Source organism: Oncorhynchus gorbuscha, linkage group LG13, assembly GCF_021184085.1.
Source record: "Oncorhynchus gorbuscha isolate QuinsamMale2020 ecotype Even-year linkage group LG13, OgorEven_v1.0, whole genome shotgun sequence".
NCBI lineage: Eukaryota > Metazoa > Chordata > Actinopteri > Salmoniformes > Salmonidae > Oncorhynchus > Oncorhynchus gorbuscha.
Window position 1 is genome coordinate 68,912,419 of NC_060185.1, and position 20,638 is coordinate 68,933,056.

The 20,638-nt window shown below is 45.1% G+C and overlaps 2 protein-coding genes across 3 annotated transcripts in view; one reads left to right on the plus strand and one right to left on the minus strand.

The window, feature by feature from the left end:
- Nucleotides 1-20,638, minus strand: part of LOC123993407 (neuronal acetylcholine receptor subunit alpha-7-like) — a 75,076-nt gene that overhangs the window by 31,886 nt on the left and 22,552 nt on the right. For both annotated transcript variants that reach the window (XM_046295520.1, XM_046295519.1), the window contains 2 exons: nucleotides 19,840-19,979; nucleotides 3,056-3,100 (listed from right to left, as the gene is read on the minus strand). In XM_046295520.1, coding sequence (XP_046151476.1) covers nucleotides 3,056-3,100; nucleotides 19,840-19,979 — 185 coding nt within the window. The remainder of the gene's footprint in view (nucleotides 1-3,055; nucleotides 3,101-19,839; nucleotides 19,980-20,638) is intronic.
- On the plus strand, nucleotides 13,970-16,322 carry LOC123993408 (kelch repeat and BTB domain-containing protein 13). The gene has a single exon (XM_046295521.1). The coding sequence runs from the start codon at nucleotides 14,087-14,089 to the stop codon at nucleotides 15,515-15,517; it is 1,431 nt and encodes a 476-aa protein (XP_046151477.1). The 5' UTR covers nucleotides 13,970-14,086; the 3' UTR covers nucleotides 15,518-16,322.

Consider the following 20,638-nt stretch of genomic DNA (forward strand, 5'->3'; position numbering starts at 1 on the left):
TTGATTGAATATGTCCGTAAACACACCGGCCAGTGGTCTGCACATGCTCTGAGGGCGCGGCTGGGGATGCCGTCTGGGCCTGCAGCCTTGCGAGGGTTAACACTTTTAAATGTCTTACTCACCTCGGCTGCAGTGAAGGAGAGTCCGCATGTTTTCGTTGCAGGCCGTGTCAGTGGCACTGTATTGTCCTCAAAGCGGGCAAAAAAGTTATTTAGTCTGCCTGGGAGCAAGACATCCTGGTCCGTGACTGGGCTGGTTTTCTTCTTGTAGTCCGTGATTGACTGTAGACCCTGCCACATGCCTCTTGTGTCTGAGCCGTTGAATTGAGATTCTACTTTGTCTCTGTACTGACGCTTAGCTTGTTTGATAGCCTTGCGGAAGGAATAGCTGCACTGTTTGTATTAGGTCATGTTACCAGTCACCTTGCCCTGATTAAAAGCAGTGGTTCGCGCTTTCAGTTTCACGCGAATGCTGCCATCAATCCACGGTTTCTGGTTAGGGAATGTTTTAAACGTTGCTATGGGAATGTCCCACCTGTGATTTGTAGGTAGTTGTTTTTCTGTATAGTTTATGCACCTTACAGAACTGTTTCGATTTTTTTCCCCCTTTGTTATTTTGGTCAAGTGTTTTGGTTAATAAAGAATCATGAACACTTACCACGCTGTGTTTTGGTCCGATTCTCCTTCAGACGACGATTTCGGTTGTGTCATGTCAATGACAGAGACCAGACTAAATAAGGTGAAATGCATGCCCCTTCCAGAAATCTGACCTCATCAACTCTCTGTAAGAATGTATCCTCCAGATTACCAACGGAACATTGGGATAAGCAATCTAAACTGTCTAATCCAATATGTTGGATCAAGATCAAATTGGAAAACATAACTGGCAGATTTAACTCCACAAAAGCAATATTTTTAAGAGACAATAAGGACAGGCTATTGATATCTCAATATACAACTAATAGGATGTGATCCCACCAGACATCCCCTCTGGCATATCAATCTGAGATGGTGTTACTGTCTCTTCGGTGGGATGGTGGAAATGCTATTTTCCTGCATGAAAAATGAAGAATTCTGTGTTAACGTGACCCCTAAGTTTAACTTGCTAGTTATCTAAGTAAGTTACTGAATTAATAAGGTGACAGGGCATCATATTGTGTCAGCTTTCTGCCACGTTTGAGATGTCAAAGCCCTTTGCATGCGTTGTCTATACAGCTGCCACTGCTATCTTTTGATTTCCTTGTATTTTCCTTCTCTCTGTTCTTGGCCTGTCTGCTCCTCCCCATCTTCTCTGAGCAAAGCAGGCATGCCCGTTGCGCTAGCGACTCAAGACAGACAGTGTGTACACAACATGCTGCTTCAGAGCATCAAAAAACTTTGTTCATTTCCACAATGTCTCTTGTTCGTATTCACTTGCAAATGTCCAAACACACCAAAAATGACATTTGGTAGATCCTACCTATACATGAATAGCTTTATGAGCTGAATTGCCTGTATTTGGAATGTGCTTATTTTCGTTTGTGTTCGTTAGCATATTTAGCTAGCAACCTCCATGGAAATTCCATATTACTTTTGCTAATTTTGTTAGCATTCTGGTAACAAATGCCCAATAATATTTTAGAATTCTTTGGCGCCCCCTTGTGTACTAAACCGGTAATACCGTAAATCCTGGAACGAGAGAAGGACGGTATGACAATATGAACATCTGGAAACCGTCCAACCCTTGGCTCTCAATACAGAGGTGGTCCGATAAAGCAGACTGTTTCGCTAGCACTGGAATATGTTCCAGGCCTCATCCGATGGCATTGATGAGTTTACCACATCAGTCCTCAGCTTCATTAATAAATGCATTGACAACGTCATCCCCACAGTGACAGCTCAGCATTCAACACCATAGTGCCCTCCAAGCTCATCACGAAGCTAAGGACCCTGGGACTGAACAACTCCCTCTGCAACTGGATCCTGAACTTCTGACGGGACACCCCCAGGTGGTGAAGGGAGGCAACAATACATCCATTGACCCTGAACACATGTGCCCCTCAGGGCTGTGTGCTTAGTCCCCTCCTGTACTCCCTGTTTCACCCACGACTGGATGGCAGAGCACGACTCCAACGCCATCGTTAAGTTTGCAGACAACACAACAGTGATAGGTCTGATCACTGACAACGAGACTATAGGGATGAGGTCAGAGACCTGGCAGTGTGGTGCCATGTCAACAACTTCTCACTCAATGTCAGCATGACAAAGGAGCAGATAGTTGACTACGGGACCAAGCACACCCCCATTCACATTTACCGAGGTGTCGAGAACTTCAAGTTCCTCAGTATACACATAACTAAGGACCTATCATGTTCCAAACAAATCAACACAGTTGCACAACAACACCTCTTCCCCCTCAGGAGAATGAAAAGATTTGCCATGGGCCCTCAGATCCTCAAAAAGTTATACAACTGCACGACTGAGAGAATCTTGACTGGCTGCATCCCCGCTTGTTGCGTACAGCCCAATACATCACTGGGGCCAAGATCCCTGACATCTATACCAGACGGTGTCAGTGTTAAGTTTAGAGGAAGGCCCTAAAAATGGTCAAAGACTCAATAGACTGTTCTCTCTGCTACCGCACGGCAAGCGGTACTGATGCACCAAGTCTAGAACCTGGACCCTGAACAGCTTCTACCCCCAAGGCATAAGACTGCTAAATAGTTAGTTAAATAGTTACCCAGACTATCTTTTTTGACTTATCACATACACTGCTGCTAGTGTTTACTATCTGTATCTATATTCCTAGTTATATGTATCTACCTCAATTACCTCGTACACCTGCACATCGACTGGTACCGGTGTATATAGCCATGTTAACGTTAGTTATTGTACCTATTATTACTTACATTTTTACATGTTTTACTTTTCTATTCTTTCTCTCTGCATTGTTGGGAAGGGCCTGTAAGCATTTCACTGTTAGTTTACAAAGCATGTGAAGAATACAATTGTACAATTTTATGCATGAGAAAATAATAGGTAATTGTGTGTTATTCAGTTCTCAACCATTTACTCACCAGCTGTAGCCATGCATTGGTCATCAGGACCTGGTTCTTCTCATCCTGATGAAAGACAGAAGTCATTATAGTAAATAGAAAAGGGTAAGGTGTTGATGATTGTCTGCTTTTGGTTTGGCATGGGTACAAAACAACTGGACTGTGAAACCTCGCATTTATGTAACCACAGTGTTTTTATACGCATTGGGTTCAGTGGAGGCACGCAGCATATAGTTGGCGCCTCGTTTCAATCTAAAACAACATGCCCCATGAACCTAAACAACTCAACACACAGCAGAGAGACAGACCTCAGACTGCTTGATCTGAGTAAATAAGTGATTAGACAGATATACGTTTCCTCCTCTGTTGTTCTCTCTCTCTCTCTACAGGACGTCTCTAAGTCGATCTCACTTTTGTCGGTTTCTGCCTCTCTTCCACTCTATCAATCACTAACACTCACTTCTAAAAAGTAGGGCTGAGAGTGGAGGCTATGTGACAATATATTCCATCAAATGACCCCGATGATGAAGACAGTGCCATTCTTTCTAAAGGGAATGTGTACTTGTGTGTGTAGCGACAGCTTGCAGATCCCCCTCTCCTCAATGTGTGTGTTCTGATCCTGCAGTAATTGTGTCTGACTAGCAGATGGGAGCAGGCTTGGTGGGTGTTGAAGGCTGTTAGGGTCAAAGAAAATATCAAGCCTCCACCAACTCAAGGTCACCGACTATACAGCCCTGCATCGCTCAGCTGTGAGGGTCACTGGACATCCCTGGTGGCTGGTTGCAACATCACTCCCTTTCTCAGCAGCCTCCTGTGCTGGATATGGCATCTCTTACCATGGGAACCCTCCACCCCCCAACCACACAAACACACATGCAAACACATGCAAATTCACTGTTTCCCTCATTAGTCCAATAGAAAGTTTCACATAAAATGGAATTCACATCTTTGAAATGTCATAAGACCTTGGCATAGGCACTTTAAACAATATTTCCCATCTGAATGTTTGAAGATTGTTATCATTCTTATCCCTTCAAGATGAACTCCTGCATCTTAAGCACAACAAATTCCTAAAGGTAGATTCCACCACTTTTCAACCTCATATTCATCATCTCCAGCACCAAACCAGTGTCTACATATGTGAAAACAACGTGTTTCTATGAACTACGGTTAAAAAGATAAGAAAGGTCCTAAAAACATGCTTCTCTGTGACATCACACTGTAGGATTAAAAGAAAAAAAGCATAATGATGATGTCATCGGGTAGAACTTTTTTACTTTTTATTTTATTTTTACAAAACGTAGAAATTCGCTGTTTTCACATATGTTGACAATGCTGTGGTGGAGTTGCCAAAATTGGATTTGTAACATATCACACAAATGGCAAAATGTGTATCTTATCACACAAAATGGATGATAATACACCAAAAATGGGAATCAGTTTTAGCTCGTGAGCACCAGTTTCAAACTACTGGCTGAAATTACACTCTGCAACTTTTGTATATCTTTAAGTCTAACAATGTGTCTGGGCTGGTGTTTGATGCTTGTCTAATTGCTGTCTATGGGGAGCCAGAAGCCAATCAAAACTAACTGGCTCCCCAACACAAGCAGGAAATAGACACCCACAGATTGGAATTTAATTTGCAAAATAATTAGCTTGCACAATGTAGAATACTATTAACAAGACTTTGTGGAATGTGAAAAGTAATTCTCTCTCTCTCCCGCTCTCTCTCATTTCTCTCTCTCCCACAAACAAACATAAACACCACAGCCCATCAAATGCAGCATTATCTTAAGTGCCAAAGTATAAATAGTTTAAAAGAGTGTTGCCCCCCCCCCCCTTACTGCCATTTACACTCCCTGTAATCATACTCACAAGAAATGACTTGCATCAACATCTTAATATGTGATGTATTCAGTGAGTGTGTGTGAGTGAGCGTGTCAGGAGGGAATGGGGACCTGACCTAAAATGTTGTTTTTGCAAAGGTAGTAAATAAACGATTAACTCCACAGTTAGCAAATCACCAATTTACAGTATCCTGGCTAATGTCCACTGTGCTATGCTAACAGAAGCAGGCTCTGAGAGCATTTGGACTATGTTAAGCTAATACTGTATCTGCTAAGTTAATACAAGGTGTGTGGCTAACAATTGAAGCCTAGCTTGTTAGTTTGCAGTGGCATGGCCTAACCAATGACCATCGTGTCAGAAAGGCTAAATTGACTATGCTAATCAGCTACTGTAATACCAGTTTATGACTGTTGATCTAGAGACATTACTGCCAGTGATTAAACCATTACACCTAATCAAGCAATTGTCTCAAAGCAATTGTCTCAAAGCTGTATACATTGAACCATGTGTAGAGCTGTGCTGTAGCTATGGCGACAGGTAGGCTACTTTGAAAGGTAAAATATGACGTGTTGACACCAGGGAGATTTCATGCTTAAAGTAGCTATTCCTCTGAAATATCCCCAAAATCATGTGGCACATTCTCATCTACTCGTTGTTTTTCTGCATCAAATCAAATCATCATCCAGAAGGTCAAAGTTAGGCCACATTCAGTGTTCAACATGACTGAAAAACTAACTAAAGACGGCTCTGCATGATGCACAACCCCCTCCCCCCACAAACACACACACACACATCAATACACACATTAACAACACACACAAACACACACACCCATGCCCAGTGGAGCGTTTGCAGCTGTGCTCGTCCCGTTAGCCAATCGCATTAAATCATGCATTGAGCCTTTCCCAGACAGGACCCAAGGGCCCCCTCACCATCTGAGTCTCACTGCCCTGCCCTGAGTCACAACACTGGACCTGGCCTCAACTAGACTAGACCCCAGGACTGGACCTGACCTCAACGTGACCTTACCAATAGACTGGACCTGACCTCAATTAGACTAGACTCCAGGACTGGACCAGACCTTAACTAGACTAGACCCCAGGACTGGACCTGACTAACAGACTGGACCTGACCTAAACTAGACTAGACCCCAGGACTGGACCCGACCTGAACTAGACTAGACCCGAACTAGACTAGACTCCAGGACTGGACCTGACCTCAACGAGCCCTGACCAACAGTCTGGACCTGACCTCAACTAGACTAGACCCCAGGACTGGACCAGACCTCAACTAGACTCCAGGACTGGACCTGACCTCAACGAGACCTGACCAACAGACTGGACCAGACCTCAACTAGACTAGACCCCAGGACTGGACCAGAGCTCAACTAGACCTGACCAACAGACTGGGCCACACCCCAACTAGACTAAACCCCAGGACTGGACCAGACCTCAACGAGACCTGACCAACAGACTGGACCAGACCTCAACTAGACCTGACCAACAGACTGGACCAGACCTCAACTAGACCTGACCAACAGACTGGACCAAGACAAAGGACCACACCAGCATACACAGTTCCGGCCTGAGCCTGAACTAGATCACACCAAAGGAACCATAGCACCCTATTTGGCCTTCCGAGTGGCGCAGCGGTCTAAGGCACTGCATCTCAGTGCAAGAGGCATCACTACAGTCCCTGGTTCAAATCCAGGCGGTATCATATCTGGCTGTGATTGGGCCAGTGCTGTTTGGGTTTGGCCGGGCTAGACTGTCATTGTAAATAAGAATTTGTTCTTAACTGACTTGCCTAGTTAATTAAATAAAGGTTACATTACTTACATTTTTTAAAGCTACAACCAGACCACAGAGCCAAAGCCAATACACACAACAACAAACATTTCAGAGCAAATATAAAATCTACCTTAGCCCAGAGGGGAACTGCGCATGCCCTCCTGAGCTACGCACGGCTTTATGCCCTTTCTGTTTCCTCTTCCTCTTTCCTCAGAGTCTAGTTGATGAATGGGATCAGAGATCTGGCTTTTGTAAAAGCCATATTTAAAACACAAACAGTTTTGTTCTCTCTGTGTGTTTTACAGACTCTGGTTTCTACAGCTCTGAACGACTGACTGGCAGCCAAGGTGAAAAACACCACTGCCCCAGGGCCCGGGACAGAGAACAGAATATGGAGAAGCGAGAACACAAACACACTCCAAATACTGCTAACACACCCTACAAACTTTTAAGACTATATTTTGTACAGTAACATGCTAATCTCTTTTAATACTCCTTACACACTCCTAACACTCTTAACCATTGTCTTGGAGCTGTTAACACGTGCACACAGATTCATTTAAATTTCAAAGATTATTAAATGAGCTGATGTGGCTGGAGAAGGTTGAATGAGAGAGCTGATGGGTCTGGAGCTGGTTGACTGAGAGAGCTGATGGAGCTGGAGCTGGTTGACTGAGAGTGGTGATGGGGATGGAGCAGGTTGACTGAGAGAGCTGATGGGATGGAGCAGGTTGACTGAGAGAGCTGATGGGATGGGGCAGGTTGACTGAGAGAGCTGATGGGATGGAGCAGGTTGACTGAGAGAGCTGATGGGATGGAGCAGGTTGACAGAGAGGTGATGGGGATGGATCAGGTTGACTGAGAGAGTTGATGGGATGGAGCAGGTTGACTGAGAGAGCTGATGGGATGGAGCAGGTTGACTGAGAGAGCTTATGGGATGGAGCAGGTTGACTGAGAGAGCTGATGGGATGGAGCAGGTTGACTGAGAGAGGTGATGGGGATGGATCAGGTTGACTGAGAGAGCTGATGGGATGCAGCAGGTTGACCGAGAGAGCTGTTGGGATGGAGCAGGTTGACTGAGAGAGCTGTTGGGATGGAGCAGGTTGACTGAGATGGATGATGGGGATGGAGCAGGTTGACTGAGAGAACTGTTGGGATGGAGCAGGTTGACTGAGGGAGCTGATGGGATGGAGCAGGTTGACTGAGAGAGCTGATGGGATGGAGCAGGTTGACTGAGAGAGCTGATGGGATGGAGCAGGTTGACTGAGAGAGCTGATGGGATGGAGCAGGTTGACTGAGAGAGCTGATGGGATGGAGCAGGTTGACTGAGAGAGGTGATGGGGATGGATCTAGTTGACTGAGAGAGCTGATGGGATGGAGCAGGTTGACTGAGAGAGCTGTTGGGATGGAGCAGGTTGACTGAGAGAGCTGATGGGATGGAGCAGGTTGACTGAGAGAGCTGATGGGATGGAGCAGGTTGACTGAGAGAGCTGATGGGATGGAGCAGGTTGACTGAGAGAGCGGAGTGATGGGATGGGGCAGGTTGACTGAGAGAGCTGATGGGATGGAGCAGGTTGACTGAGAGATGGGGATGGATCAAATATGACTGGGAGATTGAATGGAGCAGGTTGACTGAATAGATTGATGGGATGGAGCAGGTTGACTGAGAGAGCTGATGGGATGGAGCAGGTTGACTGAGAGAGCTGATGGGATGGGGCAGGTTGACTGAGAGAGCTGATGGGACGGAGCAGGTTGACTGAGAGAGTTGATGGGATGGAGCAGGTTGACTGAGAGAGCTGATGGGATGGAGCAGGTTGACTGAGAGAGCTGATGGGATGGAGCAGGTTGACTGAGAGAGCTGATGGGATGGAGCAGGTTGACTGAGTGAGCTGTTGGGATGGAGCAGGTTGACTGAGAGAGCTGATGGGATGGAGCAGGTTGACCATGAGAGAGCTGATGGGATGGAGCAGGTTGACTGAGAGGATGGAATGATGGGATGGGGCAGGTTGACTGAGAGAGCTGATGGGACGGAGCAGGTTGACTGAGAGAGTTGATGGGATGGAGCAGGTTGACTGAAGATTGATGGGATGGAGCAGGTTGACTGATGAAGCTGATGGGACGGAGCAGGTTGACTGAGAGAGCTGATGGGATGGAGCAGGTTGACTGAGAGAGCTGATGGGATGGAGCAGGTTGACTGACACAGAAGGAGAGCGAGAGAGAGAGAGAGAGAGGAGTGGCTGTGTCCTGTTTAAATTAGAGAAACCCTCTCTGCATCATTACGTAGCATGGTAGAACAGAGGATCTGGCTACTGACCTTCTAGAGATGTACTGTAACAAATATGCCTGGTGATTAAATGGACATTGTACAAATATGATTATATACCCTTCACAGGTCAACGTATTCTTCATCAACTTTCCCATTTGAAATGAGCTGTGTGTGTGTGTGTGTTTTGAAAAGATGTGTGTGTGTGTGTGTTTGTGTGAATGACACAAATATAAATTTTCAGAATTTGTCTGTGCCTCAGTGTGTGTGTGTGTGTGTGTGGCAATTTGCATATACGTCCAGAATGTTATGAAGAGCGATCGGATGAATTGCAAATAATGTGCAAAGTCCACTTTGCCATGCAAATCATTGAATCAAAAAATGCATTTCCATTTGCAATTAGCCCTGCCACAGTGTTTCAGTGTGTGTGTCATGTGTGTGATTCTCTGTGTAACACAGGTGTGAGTGGGCAGGTGTGTGTGGTGTGTGTGGGTTGTGCAGTGGTCTGTGTGTGTGGCACTGCATGTGCCACCAGTGATTCTGGGTGTGTGCCCAGGATCTGTGTGTGTGTGTGGGTGGTGTGTGTGTGTGTGTGTGTGTAAACGTGTGTCTGTCTATCCGCCTGTCTGGATATAAATGATAGGGATATTGAGGACCTAATGACCAGAAAATAGTGATTAGACAGCCTACTATGGGGTGGTGATGTGTCCATGTGTCAGAGTCTCAGCATGGGTCTGTTCTGAGTGTGAGAGGATGGAATGATGGTGCAATATTCCATCAGTGTTTCTCTGCACAGTGCACACACACACCGGTAATAGTCGGCTTTTGGCCAATACCAAAAATTAAAAGCTGATAAATAAAAGTGTCACCAGCCTATTTAAAAAAAAAAACATTTAAAAGCCTATTCACTGATGGAAATACATTTGACCGGTCGTGCTTATCGGTCTGTCTGTTAAATTGCATAATTTAGTGGAATTAAATTGGCGCGTGTATAATTGTTATGGATTGTACTTATCACACGAGCACAGCATACAGAGGCTTTGAGCGGAAAATCAGAGCTTTTATAAGCATAATCATTGCCCTACAATTCTAAATGCAATTGTGAGTTTAAAAAAAGTTTTTGGTCCATGATTAAAAATAGCTACTATTTTTTATTTCTCAACTGTTAATTGAAGTGCACGTCCCATTCACCATTTAAATGCATAGGCAACGGAAGGCAGGCTTCATCAACGCATGACAAAACCATTTGAAATGAGCTGGAGGCAGTATGCATTTTGAAAAGATGTCGTGGCCAAAAGTTTTGAGAATGACACAAATATAAATTTTCAGAATTTGTCTGCTGCCTCAGTTTGTATGATGGCAATTTGCATATACTCCAGAATGTTATGAAGAGTGATCGGATGAATTGCAAATAATTGCAAAGTCCCTCTTTGCCATGCAAATCAACTGAATCCCCAAAAAACATTTCCACTGCATTTCAGCCCTGCCACAAAAGGACCAGCTGACATCATGTCAGTGATTCTCTCGTTAACACAGGTGTGAGTGGGCAGGTGTGAGTGGGCCTCCCGGGTTGTGCAGTGGTCTAAGTCTAAGGCACTGCATGTGCCACCAGAGATTCTGGGTTCGAGCCCAGGATCTGTCGCAGCCGGCCGCGACCGGGAGGTCCATGTGGCGACGCACAATTAGCCCAGCATCGTCCGAGTTAGGGAGGGTTTGGGATATCCTTGTGTCATTGCGCACAAGCGACTCCTGAGGCCGGCCAGGTGCAGTGCATGCTGACCAGGTCGCCAGGTGTACGGTGTTTCTTCCGACACATTGGTGCGGCTGGCTTCCGGGTTGGATGTACATTGTGTCAAGAAGCAGTGAGGCTAGGTTGGGTTGTGTTTCGGAGGACACATGGCTCCCTCCTGAGTCCATACGGGAGTTGCAGTGATGAGACAAGACTGTAACTACTACCAATTGGGTACCACGTAATTGGGGAGAAAAAGAGGTTAAAAAATAAATAAATACAATTTTAAACACAGGTGTGAGTGTTGACAAGGACAAGGCTGGAGATAACTCTGTCATGCTGATTGAGTTCAAATAACAGACTGGAAGCTTCAAAAGGAGGGTGGAGCTTGGAATCATTGTTCTTCCTCTGTCAACCATGGTTACCTGCAAGGAAACATGTGCAGTCATCATTGTTTTTGCACAAAAAGGGCTTCACAGGCAAGGATATTGCTGCCAGTAAGATTGCACCTAAATCAACCATTTATCGGATCATCAAGAATTTCAAGGAGAGCGGTTCAATTGTTGTGAGGGCACTCAGGGCACCCAAGAAAATCCAGCAAGCACCAGGACTGTCTCCTAAAGTTGATTCAGCTGCGGGATCGGGGCACCACCAGTACAGAGCTTGCTCAGGAATGGCAGCAGGCAGGTGTGAGTGGATCTGCACGCACAGTGAGGCGAAGGAGGATGGCCTGGTGTCAAGAAGGGCATCAAAGAATCCATTTCTCTCCAGGAAAAACATCAAGGATAGACTGATATTCTGCAAAAGGTACAGGGATTGGACTGCTGAGGACTGGGGTAAAGTCATTCTCTCTGATGAACCCTTTTACACCTGATTGTTTGCTGCATCCGGGTTTTCCGGAGAAGACAAGGTTTCTGTACCATTAATCCTGTGTCATGCCAACAGTCAGGATGTGGCCCATTTGATTTAATTGACAGCATACCAGGGCGGATTGCAGAGGTCTTGAAAAAGAAGGGTCAACACTGCAAATATTGACTCTTTGCATATTGACTCTTTGCATTAATTAACCTAATGTAATTGTCAATAAAAAGCCCTTTGACACTGTGATTGTAATGCTTGTAATCATACTTCAGTATTCCATAGTAACATCTGACAAAAATATCTAAAGACACTGAAGCAGCAAACTTTGTGAAAATTAATATTTGTGTCATTCTTATAACTTTTGGCCACGACTGTATACTTAAGTGTTTGTACATATTATGAGGCATGTTTTACCTTGCTTCAAAGTAGCTTAGGCAAAATCCCACCATATCCGTGGAGGCAATAACTTCCATATGTCATTGAAACCAGTAGCCTATTTCTCTCATGTTCTACTGGTTTTCAACTTTCTTTCATTGTCCAGTAGCTAAATGCACTTTGGTCTGTCTCCTACTGCCTTGAACGCATTTTTGTGCTAATAATGTTAATAAATAATAGTTTATCTACATTTTAACTAAACGTTGTGATTTGTTGCATCAAACTCATTACTTTTTAACATGTGTCTTTATGTAGCCTAGGACAGAGGACAGACGCACTACCGAGGAAGAGCTACACACTTCAGCATACGGCGGTCCCGTTCTGTGAGCTTGTGTGGCATACCACTCCACGGCTGAGCCGTTGTTGCTCCGAGATGCTTCCACTTCACAATAACAGCAGTTACAGTTGACTGGGGCAGCTCTAGCAAGACAGAAATCTGACGAACTGACTTGTTGGAAAGGTGGTATCCTATGACAGTACCACGTTGAAAATGACTGAGGTCTTCAGTGCCAATGTTTGTCCATGGAGAATGCATGGCTGTGTCCAAAATTTGATACACCTGTCAGCAACGGGTATGGCTGAAATAGCTGACGCCACTAATTTGAAGGGGTGTACACATAAGTTTGTATATACAGTACAGTGTACTTCCCCTCATTTTTTCAACTGGTACTGGGGGACCTTCAGATGAGTCTTATGAGGCCTGTTGGCAAAACAACCAACATGTACGTGTTCGTGAGAGTCTCACCTTTCCACAGAGGCGTCATATTAGTATGAGTCATAAGACGCTTGTGGGGGCCGTAGAGGCCATTCAGACTCTACAGACAATTTTGTGAGAAGATACATTTTCCAGATGTCTCATGGTCTGACAAACACCGCTCTAGCTCTGTCAACTTTCAATGCAGATGCGGAAGTGCAACATCCCCGGAAGCGGTGGACTGAGTACATTTAAGATAGAAATAAACTAGCTTCAATGTACCGATTTTTATAGGATTTTTGTATTATGCTAATTGAATTTCCTTAATTCTCAACTTAATTGAGCGAACAACAGTAGGCCTGTAGTTTATTGGCACCAGCGGAGTGCATCTGCCACATTCCCGATGAGTGTACACTGAGCATAGTCACTCTTTATCATTGTTGGCTCAGTGCCACTTAAAAGTTTGTTTCGGGATACTAAATTCCTCCTCCAGTGGACGTCGTTTTCTATTTGTGTCTCCCCTCCTCGTAGGCCTATAATATGGACAGCGTCGTTTTCATATGTCTGTTTGTCAGTGTCAGCAGAGTAGGCTACCCTGTCATTTCTCACATTAAAAAAGATTCTGCTAACATCTCCAGTAATATAAAGTGTAGTAGAATTGAATGAAATGTGTTTATAAAAGGCAACCTTTTTCCCCTTGCAAAGAAAGAAGAAACGTATCTGATATAGCCTATAGCCTAGGCCTCTACGGCTATACTGGTTCAGCCATGCACTGAGCAGTCTTTTTCGCAAACAGTGATTGAGTTACAGTATATTACTAGCCTAAATTATGACTATCCAATCTACTCATCACATTACAAATAGTAGGCTATCTTACAGTAGTCTGTAAATGGCTAAAAATGCGATGATGCATGGAATGCTTCATTATAAAGGTCCGTTTTCATGGTGAAAATTAGCTTCCCCAAACTTCAATTAGAGTTGTTAGCATAATAACAGTGATTTTTATATACTGCAACACTTTATTTGACCATATTGTTATTGTCTTCATCATTTATAGTAATAGCAGTTTGTATTGTTGGTGGTAGATAGGCAGTAGCAGTAAAAATGTAATTTCTGTTTGCACCTACTTCATTATTCATAACGTAGTCAAGGGCGCACTTGCTATGAGTTTTAACTGCAGCCTGCTGTAATGTTGCGTAGATGTCAACAGTTTCCCTTTCCTATCAGACCCTAGTGAGCAGTGTGTTGCTATCTTTAGCACCATTCTATTTTCAGAGCAGGCAGAGAGGCGGCAATACAACTCTACACACTCCTAGCACACCTTGAAATATCATCAAGCCTGGGGAAAACCTTGTCAGTCCTAGCCTGTGTCACGTTGCCATAGTGTACTGTCACCAGGAACAAGTTTGAGGTAGAGGAACCTCAGAATGAGATGGAGGCCTCCAGAAGCAAGGGACTCGAAAGAGCTGCCGAAGCCCAAAGTGAGAGCCCCAAGCTGGGGGAGGGAGCACAGCAGGCAGGCTCTCTGAGGGTAAGGTTGGAAGGGAGCGTTTTAACTGTGGACCGGGCTTTGCTGGAGCAGTGCAGCGAGTACTTCCGCGCCCTCTTCCGGTCTGGCATGAGGGAGAGCCAGGAGGATGAGCTGCATCTGAAAGGAGGAGTGCATGCACGGGGTTTCCTGATTGCTTTGGCAGTGTGCAGGGGTGAGAAACTTTCTCTACAGGACCCGGAAGAACTAATAGAGGCCGTGGAATGTGCTGCCTTTCTCCAGGTGGCGTCACTGTCCCAGCATCTCTGCGATATCATTGACTCTGACAACTGCCTCCTGCTCTACCACGCAGCGGCCATCTTTGGTCTACCCAACCTGTTCCACTGTGCTGCCCTGTTCCTCTGTGACGCCTATAGTGACCTAAAGGGGGAGGCAAGAAGCACTCTACCTGAGGAGTTGGTACTGTATGCAGAGTCTTTGTCGCCAGCATCTTTCATCGCTTTGGGAACCCACTCACCCTCTATGGAGCTGCTGAAGGACTCCTTTAGGACCGTGTGTTACCTGGACGAGGTGGAGGGAGAGTGGAGGCACCTAACAGACCTCCCCACCCACGCCAGCACCTCCATGGCGGGCATCGCCGTCCTGGACAACCGGCTGTATGTGGTGGGGGGTATTTACGGCTATGGCAAAGGCACGGTGGACGGCGGCTTCTGCTACGACCCAGGGACGAGTATGTGGAGCGTGCTTCCTGGACCCCAACAGCCCCGTGCCGACTTCACCCTTCTGGGGCACGAGGGGAAGTTGTATGCCATCGGCGGTGAGCACCAGAAAATAACCATGTCCTCCGCCGAGGCTTATGATGTAGCCACAGGAGAATGGGCGTTCGTGCAGTCCGCACCACGGCCTGTGGCAGCTGTGGCATGCGCCATCGCACGAAGGCGGATGTTTGTGTGTTTCTGGAGGCCGCCAGACACCACGGATATCTACGAGTACATCCCGGCGAAGGACGAGTGGATGTTAGCCACCACGATGATAAGGCCACAGAGCTACGGACACTGTATGGTGGCCCACAGGGACAATTTGTATGTGATGCGCAATGGGCCCTCGGACGACTTCCTACGCTGCCTCATGGACCGTTACAACATCACCACGGGACAGTGGACCGCTATACCAGGAAGCTACATCAACACTAAGGGAGCACTGTTTACCGCCATGGTCAGGGGTGACTCTGTGTTCACGGTCAAACACATGCTAACTCTGGAGTATACCATTACTGGGGACACATGGAAACCCCGTAGGGAGACGAAGAAAGGCTTTCCCAAGAGTGGCTCACTATGGACATGCTTACTGAGGCTTCCCAAGGCTGGCCTGTAATGGTGTACACTGATAGAGCTGTACTACGTTGCTTGGGGGGGGGGGGATGTTACTGTATTAAAGTATGGGTTAACTTCAGCCACCTCTCCCCTGTCTCTGTTCAGTCACAATTCACAACATTGTTATATGGTGCCAGAAATAAACAGTAACACAGTTAAACCCAGTTAAACCCCAGGAGGCAGATGGAGGAAAAACGACAGAGACGAGAGAATTAAGCAATTTGTGGAAAACCTCTTAGAACCCAGAAATACCCTTGTTTTTTTATGAGAGAAAACAAGCATAGAATATTGTACTAGAAAACAAGTATAGAATATTGTACTAGAAAACAAGTATAGAATGTTGTGCTCAAAAGTATGCATATTAAAGAGAAAATTAATAGAATTCATTCAGTCTAGTCAAATTACAAATCAGAACCACAGGTGCTGCATCTGTATGAATATGCAGTATATTACAACAATATTCCATCAGTGTTTCTCTGCACAGTGCACACACACACACACACACACACACACACACACACACACACACACACACACACACACACACACACACACACACACACACACACACACACACACACACACACACACACACACACACACACACACAGAACTCTCAACAGACAATGTTCAAAGCTTCAAAATCTCCCTTATAAAGCGTGGTTATCAGTCGTGGTTTCATCAACATACACCTCCACACCAGTGGAGGCTCCTCAGAGGAGGACCATCCTCCTCAGAGATTTTCAGAAAAAGAAAAATAGAAAAACACATCCTTTAAACTATCTACTATACTAAATATATTCACATCACCAAATAATTGATTAAAACACACTGTTTTGCAATGCAGGTGTCACGCCCTGACCTTAGAGAGATGTTTTATTTCTCTATTTGGTTAGGTCAGGGTGTGATTTGGGTGGCCATTCTATGTTTTCTATTTCTTTGTTTTTGGCCGAGTGTGGTTCCCAATCAGAGGCAGCTGTCTGTCGTTGTCTCTGATTGGGAATCATACTTAGGCAGCCTTTTCCCCACCTAATGCTGTGGGTAAATATGTATTTTCTGTGTGTGTTTGTGCGCCACGTTCGGTTTCTGTTTACCTGTTCTTTTTAGTGAAAGTTTCACTTTATTAAAATTTTTGGAATTATATGCACGCTGCGCCTTGGCTCATCTTGGACAGGGAGTTTGAACACAGTGATCGTGACCACAGGTCTACAGTAGCCTCAGCAGCACTCTGTAGGCTAGTCCTCCTCTGGGTAGAATAACTTCAACACAAAACCTAGGAGGCTTATGATTCTCACCCCCTTCCATAGACTTACACAGTAATTATGACAACTTCCGGAGGACAACCTTGAATCTATCAGAGCTCTTGTAGCATGAAATGACATATTGTGCACCCAATCAACGGATCAGAGAATGCATCTAGTACTGAAAGCATAAGCTACAGCTAGCTAGCACTGCAGTGCATAAAATGTGGTCAGTAGTTGACTCAAAGAGAGAGAGAAAGACAATAGTTGAACAGTTTTGAACAAATGAATTTCTTCCAAATTAAGGAGAAGCTAGAGAGAGCTAACTATATTTCGAGGTTTATATTTTTTCGCACTTTTACTTACTTAACTAGCGTAAAATTATGCTAGCTATTACTGAAAAATATATATAAACACAACATGTAAAGTGGTGGTCACATGTTCCATGAGCTGAAATAAAAGATTTTGTGCACAAATATGTTTACATTCCTGTTAGTGAGCATTTTATCCTTTGTCAAGTTAATCCATCCACCTGACAGGTGTGACATATCAAGAAGCTGATTAAACAGCATGATCATTATTACACAGGTGCACAATGTGCTGGGGACAGTAAAAGGCCACTCTAAAATGTGCAGTTTTGTCACACAATGCCACCGATGTCTCAAGTTTTAAGGGAGCGTGCAAATGGAATGCTGACTGCAGGAATATCCACCAGAGCTGTTGCCAGGTAATTGAATGTTCATTTCTCTACCATAAGCCAACATCATTTTAAAGAATTTGGCAGTATGTCTAACTGGCATCACAACCGCAGACCACGTGTAACCACACTAGCCCAGGATCTCCACATTCGGCTTCTTCACCTGCGGGACCGCTTGCTCCCAAGTGAGTGGGCCTGTGAGACTGGGGCCTAATGAATTTATTTACATTGATTGATTTCCTTATATTAACGGAGGACCTGAGCCCTAGGACCATGCCCCAGGACTACCTGACATGATGACTCCTTGCTGTCCCCAGTCCACCTAGCCATGCTGCTGCTCCAGTTTCAACTGGCCTGGGCCCTAGGACCATGTCCCAGGACTACCTGACATGAGGACTCCTTGCTGTCCCCAGTCCACCTGCCTTACTATTATTCAACCATGCTGGTCATTTATGAACATTTGAACATTTTGGCCACGTTCTGTTATAATCTCCACCCGGCACAGCCAGAAGAGGACTGGCCACCCCACATATGCTCTCTCTAATTCTCTCTTTCTTTCTCTCTCTCGGAGGACCTGAGCCCTAGGACCGTACCCCAGGACTACCTGACATGATGGCTCCTTGCTGTCCCCAGTCCACCTGACTGTGCTGCTGCTCCAGTTTCAACTGTTCTGCCTTATTATTATTTGACCATGCTGGTCATTTATGAACATTTGAACATCTTGGTCATGTTCTGTTATAATCTCTACCCGGCACAGCCAGAAGAGGACTGGCCACCCCACATAGCCCGGTTCCTCTCTAGGTTTCTTCCTAGGTTTTGGCCTTTCTAGGGAGTTTTTCCTAGCCACCGTGCTTTTACACCTGCATTGTTTGCTGTTTGGGGTTTTAGGCTGGGCTTCTGTACAGCACTTTGAGATATCAGCTGATGTACGAAGGGCTATATAAATAAATTTGATTTGATTTGATTTGATTTGTAACTCAAATCTTTGAAATTGTTGCATGTTGCATGTTATATATTTGTATAGTTTAGCCTACTCAAACACGCGGGTCAAACAGAGAGGGATGCTATGTTAGCTAACTGGCTATGACTAACCAACACTGGAATTCTTCCAAGTCATTTACATTACATTTACATTTAAGTCATTTAGCAGACACTCTTATCCAGAGCGACTTACAAATTGGTGCATTCACCTTATGACATCCAGTGGAACAGTCACTTTACAATAGTGCATCTAAATCTTAAAGGGGGGGGGTGAGAAGGATTACTTATCCTATCCTAGGTATTCCTTAAAGAGGTGGGGTTTCAGGTGTCTCCGGAAGGTGGTGATTGATTCCGCTGTCCTGGCGTCGTGAGGGAGTTTGTTCCACCATTGGGGGGCCAGAGCAGCGAACAGTTTTGACTGGGCTGAGCGGGAACTGTACTTCCTCAGTGGTAGGGAGGCGAGCAGGCCAGAGGTGGATGAACGCAGTGCCCTTGTTTGGGTGTAGGGCCAATGTAAGCTTTTGGTTTTATTCATTTATTGCCACCGGGGCCCACTGGTGTAACTGCTAAACTGATTGCTGCTGACTACAGTCTACTGCATGATTGTAGCGGGTTTAATAACATGTTAATTCTAGTAGCTATGTTGACTATGACATGACAAGTCTGTAGGCCTTGTGTAACGGTTAGCAGTCATGATATGAAGGTTTGGCTTGGAAAGGTTTTCTCGCCTGATGTGTTGTGCACTGAAGTCCACAAGCAAAGGGAAAAGGTGAGAGGAGAGAACGTAGATAGATGTGAGAAGGAAATATATATACAACGAGCAGATTGTACAATATGTGTCTGGTATGAAAGTGAACTCTTGTTTGCGTGTGATCAGGGATGTATTTATTGCGCTGATTCTGTTGAAAAACATTTCTTAAATGGAAGAAAACGGAACAAAACGGTGATAAACATACCTGAATTTGTCCAATAGAAACTCTTTGTTGGACTAATGATTACACTCTTGATCGGCTAGATGCAGGAAAGAATGTGCAAGGCGGTATTGAATGTGTCACTGTCTGTCACCTTGATTACTCAAAATTCTCCCGACCTTGTGCACCTACGTTATACATTTTAATTCGTAGTCTAGGTTGTAGCAATCTCATGATGTGTATAGGGCTAATTCTAGCATCATGTAGTATCCTAAACCTATCCATGTTACATTGAGCTGGGTGAATGGAATATGAATGGAAGTCATCCAATATGCTGTAATAGAAATAAGGCCATGTTCATTCAAAACATGATCATCCTACATCCTACCTCATCTTAAACGGCAACGACCGCCATTGCACCACACACATAAACAAGTAGCTAACACAGTGATGCCCCCCGGCCCCCCTCACACACACACACTCCCTCCCTCACCACATCTATGATCTGCAGCAGAGTCATTCCCAGCTCCACCAGAAGAGGAGAGGAGTCGTTGATCACTGGTCTCTCCAGACGATTGTAGTTGGCCATCAGCTCCTTGTACAGTCTGCGCTGGTGCTCCCCCTGTAGGGACCCTGGTGTACAGCAAGGAAACAAGTCAGCGTGCATGTTAGGGAGAGAAAATGTCTCTTCTGTAGCTATTATTCCCTCAGTCAGTTAGCTGGGAGGGATGGGGTCAGTGGTGATTAAGATAATGTGTTTGCTGGCCCAGCTCTCATCCTCTTATCTCTTCTCTCTTCTCTCTTCTCTCATCCTTTCCTCCCTCTCTCCCACTGATCCTATTAAGATCCAGCATTAAAGCTGAGGCCAGGGGAGAGAAGCTACACCACTGGTCAGTTAAGGACGAGGGACATTAAACATACAGGAATCACAGTTGTGTTAGTCTAGGGCCAACTGGCACCAGAACAGACTGTTCCTTAATTGATCCTAAAAGTGGGTTTGTTCAGAGCTACGGCTAAACAGATGCATGACCTAAATGTGTTCTCTTCATATGCGAGGAAGAAAAGGATACATAAATGTTCACACAGTGGTTACAAGAAAATACTCAGTCCAGTCCTAAAAAGGGTTCCAAAAGGGTTATTCGGATGTCCCCATAGGAGAACCCTTTTTGGCCCAGGTAGAATCATTTTTGGTTCCAGGTAGAACCCTTTTGGGTTAAATGTAGAACACTTGTGGGTTAAATGTAGAACCCTTTTGGGTTAAATGTAGAACCCTCTTTGGAAAGGGTTTTTAC